Source organism: Leucopleurus acutus (assembly GCF_964270905.1).
Source record: "Leucopleurus acutus genome assembly, chromosome: 2".
Lineage (NCBI taxonomy): Eukaryota > Metazoa > Chordata > Mammalia > Artiodactyla > Delphinidae > Leucopleurus > Leucopleurus acutus.
The window spans coordinates 183,782,072-183,793,485 of record NC_139143.1 but is presented as its reverse complement, the minus strand read 5'-3'; the positions used below and the strand labels follow the sequence as shown (position 1 = coordinate 183,793,485).

At 47.4% G+C, this 11,414-nt stretch overlaps 1 protein-coding gene across 1 annotated transcript; it reads left to right on the top strand.

The window, feature by feature from the left end:
• Positions 1 to 301: 301 nt before the first annotated feature.
• On the top strand, positions 302 to 10,928 carry LOC309975202 (arylacetamide deacetylase-like 4; the record flags this gene model as incomplete). Its single annotated transcript, XM_082860171.1, is given in 5 exon segments — positions 302 to 471; positions 474 to 625; positions 4,582 to 4,798; positions 10,535 to 10,735; positions 10,738 to 10,928. Coding segments are annotated over 5 exon segments (774 nt in total). The 5' UTR covers positions 302 to 458.
• Between the last annotated feature and the right edge of the window lie 486 nt (positions 10,929 to 11,414).

The following is an 11,414-nucleotide window of genomic DNA, read 5'->3' as shown; positions in this document are numbered from 1 at the left end:
GCCTATCTCCCAAGACTCCCCCTGGTCCCTGTATTCCTTAAGGAAGTAGGTCCCTCCGGCTCCCACTGGTCGTGTTGTGTTTATGTTTAAGAAGCCAGGTCAGATCACAGGTCAAAATTAATCCAAAAAGAGTGGGAGGCTACCAAATGGAAAATAGATAGCTAGTGGGAAGCAGCCGCGTAGCACAGGGAGATCAGCTCGGTGCTTTGTGACCACCTAGAGGGGCGGGATAGGGAGGGTGGGAGGGAGACGCAAGAGGGAGGAGATATGGGGATATACGTACGCATATAGCTGATTCACTTTGTTATACAGCAGAAATGAACACAACACTGTAAAGCAATTATACTCCAATAAAGATGTTAAAAAAAAAAAAAAAGAGTGGGAGGGAGGAGACAGCCGATATGACCGGCTCAAGTCCCACTGACAGAAGTTCCTGAACTCCTCACGGGCTCGGGAACATGGCTGTCCCGTGGCTGTGCTTCTAGCTGCACTGCGCCCCTTTCTCCTGGGGGTCTTTGTCTGGGCTGGCTTTGAGCACTTCCTCACCACAGGTGTCCCCTCTACTCGGCACCATCCTGCCAAGTTCCGATTTCTGCACTGCATGTTCCTCTACATGGTCACTTTGGTGAGGTTGCACTCAGGCCCTGGCATGGGTTGGGGCACTCTCTCTCTCTCTCTCTCTGCCTTGCCCCTCCTTTCCATCTTTCATTTGCCTTCCCTCTCTCTCTTCAGACTCCCCCAAGAAAGACAGACCTTGCTATAAAGTGGGCTCTGCATGTCCGGGGTCCTGCATCCACGGATAGGGGGTCGACTGTAAGAGATGGAGCAATGAAAATGTTGGTATCATGGCGGTCCTGGAGCCAGTCCTTCATGGACGCTGAGGGACGGATGACAGTCCTCTCTCTTGTGCCTGCGATTCTGTTTCTCTCCTTCTTCTTGTCCTTCATCTCACCTGTCCCCCGCCTCCTTTCCTTTCTTCAACAGCAAATATTTACTGAGTGCCCATCACCAGGCTCATTTCTGAGGATTCCCAAACGATTCCAGACCCAGCCTCTGCCCTGAAAAGGCTTAGAGCCTGACAGAATGAACTTGCTTCAGCCACAGTGTTTTCCCCCTCATGGCACACAGGCGTTTCTCTCCTGCTTAGATTGCAAGCACCTGGAAGGCGGGGACCACCTTATGCATCTCTGCAAGCCTAGCCCCAAGCCCAGGGCCTGGCACCTAGCAGGTGCTTACTTACCATTTGCTGATCAATCCACCAGGGAATTCACCCAGCATTTCAGAGTGGCCACACCAGCCAGGCTCTGAACAGGGGTTTGGGATTTGGGGTAGAACGGTGCATGCCTAGAACAGCAGATTTGGAAACAGTTTGGCACTAAGAGGCAGGCAACTTGATTTAATCCCAATGTCCCAACCCTGGGTGGAGACCTGATGGCAGCCAGACAGTTCACAATGACGACCTGTGGGGAGAACAACTGTTGAAGGAGGTGAGGAGGCCACGCTTAGCTCTGACAGCCGCTCCCTGGCTGTGTGATCTTGGGCAATTTACTTCACCTCTCTGTGTCTTGGTTTCGTCATCTGCAAAGGGGGAACAATTGCATCGCTTCCATCAGGTTGGTAAGAGGATCAAGATGACAGGTGATAAGGGCTCATTTGTTTGGTGATATTTGGTAAATAAGTAAAGTATGTTTCTGTGCTGCTGGAATGTTTCGCCAGGGAAACGGATGACTTTCCGAGAAATGAACAAGTCTACGTCATAATTACATGAACGTCACTGCCCCAAGGAGACAGGCTGACGATGTGGTACTAGGATCTCTCATTAATCCTGGTCACGCACTTCGCTGGAGGTCAGGCTGTCTCAAGCCAGTGGCTGCAATCCTTATGGAATTATAGGCTAGTTTGAGGCCCTAGGGCTGAAAATGAGGGCCTCAGATGTCCAGGTGGCCCAGAAAACCCGAGACCTTTCCAACCTTCAGTGTTTCTCCTCAAGAGTAGCCCACAAGCCAAGCATCTCTGATGACAGCTGCTCACGGGACCCTCTGAGATGGGCCATGGAGGGTGAATTCAGCTCATGATGTCCCATCCTCGTCCCCCCAGCACTGAACCCTCCTAGGACAGACGGCTCATCACAAGCTGACTATGATGAGGATGATGATATCCAAGTGGTCACTTGGTTCCAGAAGACAGATAGGTACAGGAAGGATAAGAATTTTAAGGAGAAGGAGACAAAACCTACAAGCTTCTATGGCCTAGAGATCAGGTGTCTAGTTTTGGTATCAGACAACCTTGGGTCTGAGACCTGAATCTTCACTTGCTAGTTTTGTAGACTAATGTCGTTGAGTCTCTGTTTTCTGCTCTGAAAAATGCGGACAGCAAGAGACCCTTTTTATAGGTGTGAGGTGGGGATTGAATGAGAAATGCATTTAAGGTGCAAGGTACAGTGCTGGGCACTTAGAAAGGACTCCATAAAAATAGATTATTATTCGTATATATATCAAATCTCTGAAGGCAAAGACACAGCATTTCCTAAAATCATTATTGATTTAAAAGCTGTGATGACTGATTTCAGCCTTACTAAAAGATATAATGACTAATATAACAAATGCTATAGATTTTATTTTATTTTTTGTTTTTGTTTCATTTTTTGACCTCTTCCCAGGGTGTGTAGGATCTTAGTTCCCTGACCAGGGATTGAACTCGCACCCCCTGAGTTGGAAGCGTGGAGTCTTAACCGCTGGACAGCTAGGGAAGTCCCTAGATTTTATTTTAAAGGGCAAACTCTGCTAGAATATTTTGTGAAAGAGTTTCAATATCCATCTAAAGTTCTGGATCTCAGGCGTTCCTAAACTAGTGATGGTCCCCTTCATACTACTACTAATGCATTCTTATAAATAATATCAAAATATTATAATACTTATATATGCACATTATAACATTTATGCAAATAATCTAGAAATATAATATGTATACATACAATATATTTATAATATTTATATATAAATAATATGTATTTATAATATTATATAATACTATATAATAATCAATCTTCCTTACTTGCCTCTGTCCTAAATTACCAGCTCTGGCAAATGTGGACTCACTGTGGGAAGAAACAAACCAAATCTAACTTCCTGGCTATATCTAGTGACCTTTTAGAATGTCGCGCCAAGAGACGTTTATCACCACATTGCATCGTTCAAAATCCCTGAAACATGTGCTCTTCTGGATGCTGGAAATGGATTCCTCAGATGTGGGCTAAGTGGTGGGAAAGCAGGTCATCTCCACCGCGTTGGGCACCTTGCTCCTGCCTCAGGCCGGGAAATAGGGATTTTGTTGGGAGTTCCCTTTTGAGAAGCCTAAGCCTTGGCAATGGGGCAGTGGGGACGGGGGTGGGGTCGTCTCCACGGAATGAATGCACTGGGTCATCCCATAAACCTGGGGCAGGACCCAGTATGAGCTCACACTTACCAGGACCCACCAGTGACACACTCCATATGGGTGGTTGCATCTAAGTCCCAAGCTTCATCCTCAGGGACTGTAGACTCCATTCTTCTATTTTATAAAATGAGGAAAACTGAAGCTCAGAGAAGGTAATGCTCAAGATCTTTCAGTGAGTCGGTGGTAGGAGAGCTAAGTCTTGAACCCAAATCTGCTGGACTTAAGAACCCAAGCTCTTTCTAGTTTAGTTCTACATCTTACTTGTTGACAGGCAAGGCACTTGACCTTGGCATGCCTCACTTTTCCCATCTGTGAAATGGAGCTTATAATTGTGTTTGACTTAGGAGGGTCTCTGAGTAGTTTAAGCCAGTTAATAATCCAAATCGCTTGGACCAGTATTGGCATGTTGTAGGAGACTAGTAAGTGTCAGCTGTTCTTACTATGTTCACAATTATCCCGCGCTGTTTTCTTTATGACAAAGACGCCTATTCCATGCGAGGTCCACGGAAGAGATGATCCATTACGGCTGAAATGCATTTAGTACATGAGATATGATACCATGTAACTATATTTCATGAAATATTCAGATATTTTGCTTGTTTATAACTAGAGTGACCATATTAATTTAAAAACAATGGACTTCTTTTCACATTCGGCAAATATATAGCCTTTGTGCCATTGCCCCTTCCCCCTGAGCCCATGGCAGACATCCTTAATTGATCCCATGACTCTTTCCTGTTGAACACAAATGAGACCTAAGGGTCTGTCATAACCCAGAGAGGCAATGAAGGTGATGGACCGTCTTTGCCGTCTTAGGCTGGGAGCCAAAGAGAGCAAGGTTGCCAGCCAGCTGCCTTGGACATTGGCTTTGATCAGTTCAATGCCCAACCACTCAGCCCAAACGTGGGCTAGCTCTTTGGCAAATTCATACCACTATTCAACCAAGAGCTTTTGGGAGGAGATTCTGAAAGCCCAATGCTTTATCTGGACACACCCTAGAGCCTGATGAGCCCTAGGTTCATGGCTTTGAGGCAGATAAGAAACTGCAAAAACATCCCTGCAGTTACAAGGGGCAGGAGTCATCCACCATCCAGGTGGATCCTAACCTCTCCTAATATCTCCCGCTCTTTCTCTGACCTCTAACAGGGGAATATACTTGAGATATTGAGGATTTGCTCCATGCCCAGATTTATTCAGGTTTTGCACAAGCGCATGAGAATCAAGAAGGACCCTGGGCTTGTGGTAACCAGCCTGCGTTTTGGAACCATACCCATGAGGCTGTTCCAGCCCGAGGTGGCCTCCCCCAGCCTGCGGCGAGGCGTCATCTTCTTCCACGGAGGCGGCACCGTATTAGGGAGCCTGGGTAAGATGGTCCTTGGAGGCTCTGTGAAGGAAGAGCCTCATCTTCATGCAAAGCTCTACCCACCCCTCCCATGGGAACCTTGTTGGAGTCCCTCCAAGGAATCAGCAGCTGGAGGTTTTTATAGGGAGCCCTGACTAAGGGCTTTGGGCTCAAGTCAGCAGATGGTGTGAAAACGTTCTTTTTTATACTATGATACTCTTGGTCAAGGAGAGGGTGGTGAAGTGGCCAGGGCTGGAGTGGGGTGGCGTTTGGTGTTTATGGCCCTGCAGTGTTGACTCTTCTCCGCTCCCTCACCACTCACCAGCCATTGACCCGTCCTGTCTGTTCTCACCCCACAGTATTTCCCAAACCCGTGTGTTTCTCTCCGGCTCTGCAAGACCCCTGTGATCCGAAGCCACCTTCTCTTACCCGCATCCCTTTATCCCTACATCCCAGTAACTGCTCTCCCCATGTCACCCCTCACAGTCTAATCCTCACCCAGCAGCCAGAAAGAACCCTTAAAAATATGAGTCGGAACTTGTCAGTCTTGCAGTGAACACTTCCTGTGGCTTTACAGGGTCTTCAGGTGAAATCCCAACTCCTCCCCACAGCTGGTGCTGGCCCTGCAGACCTCTCCGACCTGGTCACCCGGGTCTCCCACCTCCCACAGCGATTCGCTCTGCTGCAGCCATGCTGCCTCTTCCTCTGGGCTTTGGACACACCAGGCTCCTTCTCACCCTGAATCTCCTGCACTTGCTGTTCCCGAGTCCTGCAAAGTTGTGTCTCCCCTCACCGCTGCTTTGCAGGACGGGTGCCCCCTTCTTCATTCTTCCAGTCTGATCTCAAATGTCTCTCCGCAGAGTGGGCTCCCTGGACGTCTTATCTAAAGAACTCTCCCTGCCCACTCTAGTGCCCTACCCTATGCCCGCCCCCCACCTCCATCCCTGACATCATCCTTTAAAGTTTTCTTCATGGCACTTGTCGCAATCTGAACTTATCTCATTCCTCCGGGTGTTTCCTTATTTACCGTCTGCCTTCCCCAACTAAAAGTGGAAATTCCAAGAGTGCGAGAGAAAGTCTTCTATTTTGCTTGCTACAGGATCCTCAGGGCCAGGCCTGTGGTTTTAGTTTTTGAATGGATGTATGAGTGCATGAATATATAGATGGATGGATGGGCAAATAACTGGGTGAAAGGATGAACCAACAAACAAATGGATGGATGGAGGGATGGCCACACAGGAGAAAAAATTTTTTAAATTAATTTTTATTGGAGTATAGTTGATTTACGATGTTGTGATAGTTTCTTGCTGTACAGCAAAGTGAATCAGAAATACGTATACATATATCCACTCTTTTAGATTTCCTTCCCATTCAGGTCACCACGGAGCATTGAGTAGAGTTCCCTGTGCTATACAGTAGGTTCTCATTAGTTATCTATTTTATACATAGTAATGTAATATGTCAATCCCGTCTCCCAATTTGTTCCACCCTCCCCTCCCCCCTTGGTAACTATAAGTTTGTTCTCTACGTCTGTGTCTCTATTTCCGCACAGGAGAAAATTTGCCCATGTGAAGAGGTGGGCTGTTTGCATTACATGTTCCCTGAGATTAGGGTGTACTGCCACCTGGTGGTGAAAATACAACATCTGAATTTGCTGCCCTGAAGCTCTCCCCTTTTCAGAAGTTAATCATGAATCATCTCCCATCTACTGGCCTCACCCTTGTCCAAGATCACTCTTCCCTTTCAGAGACCCCGGGGAGCACCCTCATTCATTGGCTGGGTCTGTACCCCTTCCTCTGTGGAGGGATGACGTTATTTCCAAAAGTAAAACTGGGGCTCACTCAGCAAATGTTTACTGAGCACCTACTTTGTGTCAGACCCTCTTTGAGGCACGGGGGACACTGTGGAGAACAAGAAAGGTCCTCATTGGAGCCCACTCAAATGAGGGGGCTGGACAGTGAAACAAATGAGTAGCGTACTTTCACATCGTGGTAGCACAGAGTGATGGAGTAGAGAATGACTCAGGGAGCAGATTTAATTTTTCCTATCAGAGGAAACCTCTCCAAGAAGGCAAAGTTTGAGCCCAGGATCAACTGATGAGAATGAGCCGGCCCTACAGGGGCCAGGAAAGAGAGCTCCAACCCTTATGGGAATAGGGTGAGGCAGGTGAGGCACCCTCCGCGGCCTCCGTATTTAAAGGGGCACCCAAAACCACAGTGATCCAGATAAATATATTTTTATGCAATATTAAAAATATCAGTATTGATGCAGAAAACTAAGATGAACAACATACCAACGTTTATATAAAAGCAGGATGCAAGAGAGCTGGGTAAGTCGTGCAAAAGCAAAGGAGGATTCTATTTAAAATTTCGATATGTTGTTCATCACGGCCGTTTCTGGCATTAATTTTGATTCCTTAAAATATTGCACCAAACTAGTATTTATCTTGGATAATGAGTGTTTGGACGCTCCCTTAATTTTGCGCCCAAGGCGAGTGCCTTGCTTGCCTCACCCTAGTCCCTGCCCTGTTAAGGGAGAGCAAGTGCAAATCCCTGGGTGCTCAAGAGAAAGAAGAATGTCGGGACCACAGAGTGGGGGGCTGAAGTGGGGAAGGTCGGCAGGCCCAGGTCGTGGCTAGCAGTCGTCCCCACTCTGGCTGCGTACACTTTAGAACCCCCCGGGGGCTTGAGAGTCATGGTCACACCCAGCTCCTACCCCAGGCCGACTGTCAGTCTCTGGGACCCAGCATCCGTATTTTAAAAAAGCTCCCAGATGACTTAAGCCAGGTCTGAGACCTCCTTAGGAGCTGCCCACTCTGAATCGTTTTGACCCTTCTTCTGTCACCTCCCCCAACCGTGTTAGCAGAGCATGGACCCGCCCCATTGTTGCTTCTCTCTGCCAGGTGGTCAGTCACCACCTCCCCTGACACTGGAATTGCCTGGTGGGATTTGAGAAATCCTGTCGCCTGTGCTCCCACCCTAGAGATTCTGATTTGGTTGGTCTGGGGCTCAGCCTGGGCATCAGAGTGTGTAACCCCACCCCCCACCCCCTGCTCTGTGCTTCTATAAACAGCCAGGGTTGAGAACTGCTGAGTTAGACGTGGTTCATTTGGTACAGATTCTGTGTCTGACACTGTGCCCGTGTGGTGGATGCATTAATGATCAGGCTGCTCTCTGAGAACCTTAGACATACTGCTTGACTCATAGAAATGGCCCACGCGACCACTGCTTACTTCTTAGTAACATCTATACGTATATATAATTATTGTTCATATTTCAGGGCAGACACGCCCACCTTCCCTCATCTTGGCTTTGTTGGTTTCAAATCACCAAGCCTTCTAGGTCCACAGTTTCCTCTACTGTAAAAGAAAACATTGCAGCTGGGGAGCTCCAAGGCACATCTGAGCCCCGATATTCAGGAGATTGGGGTGGACTCAGGCATCTGACTTGGCTTTTTGTGTTGTCCCGGCAGAGGTGGCCAGAGTCACTTCACAGGAGCCAAGAATAGGAAGAAAGGGAGGATGTCACACTCAGTGCCAGCACTGTTGGTAGCTCTTCTTGGGGGCTGGGGAGCAGTGCTGGGCCCCATGGGGCACCGACCTCCCTACAGGTGGCTGCTGATGTGTCGGTTTTTTCTTGCAGACATGTACCCGCGCCCTGTGTGGTTTTCTATCCCAGGAGACCGACTCTGTGCTGCTGTCGGTTGGGTGAATTGTTAGAGAAAGGCGGTGGGTGTTACCTGGGTGACAGAAGGGAGGGGCGAGGCCTTGGATGATTTGCAGAACAGAGGGAGAGGAGGTCCTAGGCCCCGAGAGACACTCTTGCACATGCATCCACGGAGACAGGCGCAGCATCGTTCAAAACAGCCCAGACCTGAAACAACCCAAATGCCCCTTGACGGGGAGTGCATGAATCAACTGTGATAGTCAGTGTTATATTGCACAGCTATTAAGGCGTTATGGGATATGACATAGCTGTTCAAGTAAGGCATACCATACTGTGGATGAATATTGACAGTATAAAATTCAGTGAAAAATTTTTCAAAAAATTACATAAAGCCAGATACTTTGTCTACAAAATTAAAAACAATTAAAATCATAATAATACTTTTAAGGAATATACATAGATACAATGGAACTATGTAAAAAGGAAAGAAAAGGAGTGATGGATACGGGATTCAAGGTAACCGTTCTCTCAGACTGGGAGGGCAGCGAGGTGGGATGGTGGTGGGGGTATTAAGGGCTTGGCTGAAGGTTCTGGTCAAGGTCCTGGCTGTGGTTTGGGGCAATGATGCTGCAGGTGCTTTTTGCATTATTGAAACTAATACCTTCAAGTCCCAGTCTGGGTTTAGGCTGGGTTCGAGTCCCGGCACGTGGGTTCAAGTCCCAGTCTGAGGTGCACGGTTTCAATTAGGCCTGGGACAAACTTTAAAATATTTGTTTCTAGGCTTTTTTTTTTTTTTTTTTAGCTTGGGGCCATTTTGACTTAAAAAATAACTTTTTAGCTTTTCTTTAATGTTATTTGAAATAACTGAACAAAAAACTCGAATTAATTAATGTTTAAATGTGTCTTTGGGAACTAATAAATATTAATATTATTAATATTAAAAAACCCCTAATACTTAATGGACTTATGAACTAACTAGCTAACAAATTAACTGCTGGCCATGCAGGGACCAGTGTTGGGAGCGTCTCAAGAAAACCATGACTCAGGGCACCTGAGGTTCTTTGAAAAGAGAAGAGGGGGAGCTTTTTAGTGGATGGAGGGGGCCATGGGTACCACTCACCAGAATTCCGGTTCTTAATCCAACAGATTACAGCAATTCACAGGGAAACAGTTTAGAGAAGGCAAGTGAGAGGAACTAAAAACTGCCCTTTTAGGTTCAACCTCTAGAACAAGCCCCCCATACAACTTACTTAAAGGAACTTCCTTAGCATCTCTGGTTTTCTTGATGAGACTGAGGAAGACAGCATCTTTCCAGTATCCATCAACGTACCTCCCAGCCGGCTGAGCCTTGTGTCTGAAATTCCACCATCAGAGTTTCCGCCAGACTCTACATCTCTGAAGGGTGATAGTAAAAACATCTCTTGAACACACAAAGGTGTTAATAAGCACCTCTGTTAATACCCTGTAGGAAATTGTTGAGGATATTGTTATTCTAGATAGTTGAAAAGACCTAGCACGCAGGCCGGACTGGTTTTGATCGACAGGCTGGTGGAGGAAGAAAGGCAGGTAAGGTTCTGCACGCTGCCAGGAGGCTGCAGGTGGATGGTGCCTGTGAGGAAATGCCCCGAGAGCACTGTACAGGGGGAAATGGTCAGGAGCTGGGTGCCCCCTGATTCCTCATCAAGACATAATGGGGTTTCTTAAGTAAGCTCCTGGAGGAGATCAACCTTTCAACTTTTGGTTCTGCAGAGCCTTCACCCCTGTGGTGGATGGGCAAGAGAGAGTCCAAGGAGGCATGGGCATTTCTGCTTCCTTCTGGCAGGTCTGCGGTGTGATCTGCGGAGACAGTGCTGGGGCAGGGATTGCGACCTTGACCTCTCAGACCTTGGTGGGCAGATCCGATCTTCCTCGGATCAGGGCCCAGGTCCTGATTTATCTCATTGTCCAACTCATTAATTTTCGGCTGCTATCCTTTCCGCAGAACCAACACGTCCAGTTCCTCACCTGGAAGTTCATGATGCGTGTTCAAATACGTGTTTATCGACTTCTCTGGTGGGATGCCATCTTGAGTGGTGCTTTCATTCCCCGGAAGTCTGGAAGAAGTACCGGAAGTGGGTCAGCGCGGACAACGTACCCAGGAGTTTCAAGAAGACAGACTACCAACCCATGTTTCCTGCTCCTTTCAATGAGGCTGCCTATCTAGAAAACAATCCCTTGCTGGATGTGGAACATACACCCCTCATAAAGGATGAAGAGACCATTGCCCAGCTTCCCGAGGCCTTCCTGGTGAGCTGTATGACATCCTCCGTGATGACATCTTGCTCTATAAGAAGTGCTTGGAGGACCAGGGGGTCCCCGTGACATGGTACCACGTGGAGGATGGCTTTCAGGGATCTCTGATATTATGTGATTGGAAGCCTTTCTCTTTCCCATGCTCCCTGAAAATTGTGACTGCTATAGTCAGTTGTATAAAGAGCACACTGTAACCCTGGGGCCCTGAGTAGGGCATAGCAAGTATGGTCTCTACTACGTGCTGAGTCCTTTGATGAATTGTATTTTATTGATTAAGGAGATGCTAAGTCAGGGCTTACCCTGCAGGGGAAGGATGAGAAGTAAGCTAAGAATAGTCTTGCCTAGTGTTTGAGAAAATCCAAACTGTGTCTGTTTCCTTTCAGTGCCAACAGTGTTCAATTCTGGATCTAGCAACATTCTCTAACATTCTCATTCGGGTGAAATAAATAGTCAATGGAAAAAACAATGCCTTTAAAATTTCTCAAAGCTCTAACACACAAGGCCTCTGCAGAATGAATGCCAACAGCTGGCCATACTGTCTGTCGTGGGTATATACCCATAATGCTGAAGCATTGCTTGGGGTCAGGTCCCTGTTGGAGGAGGGGGCACCTAATCGTTCCTGGGGCCAAAGGTCACCAGCCAAATTCCTGCAGATTGGTAACAGATTGGTTCCAGTTGGC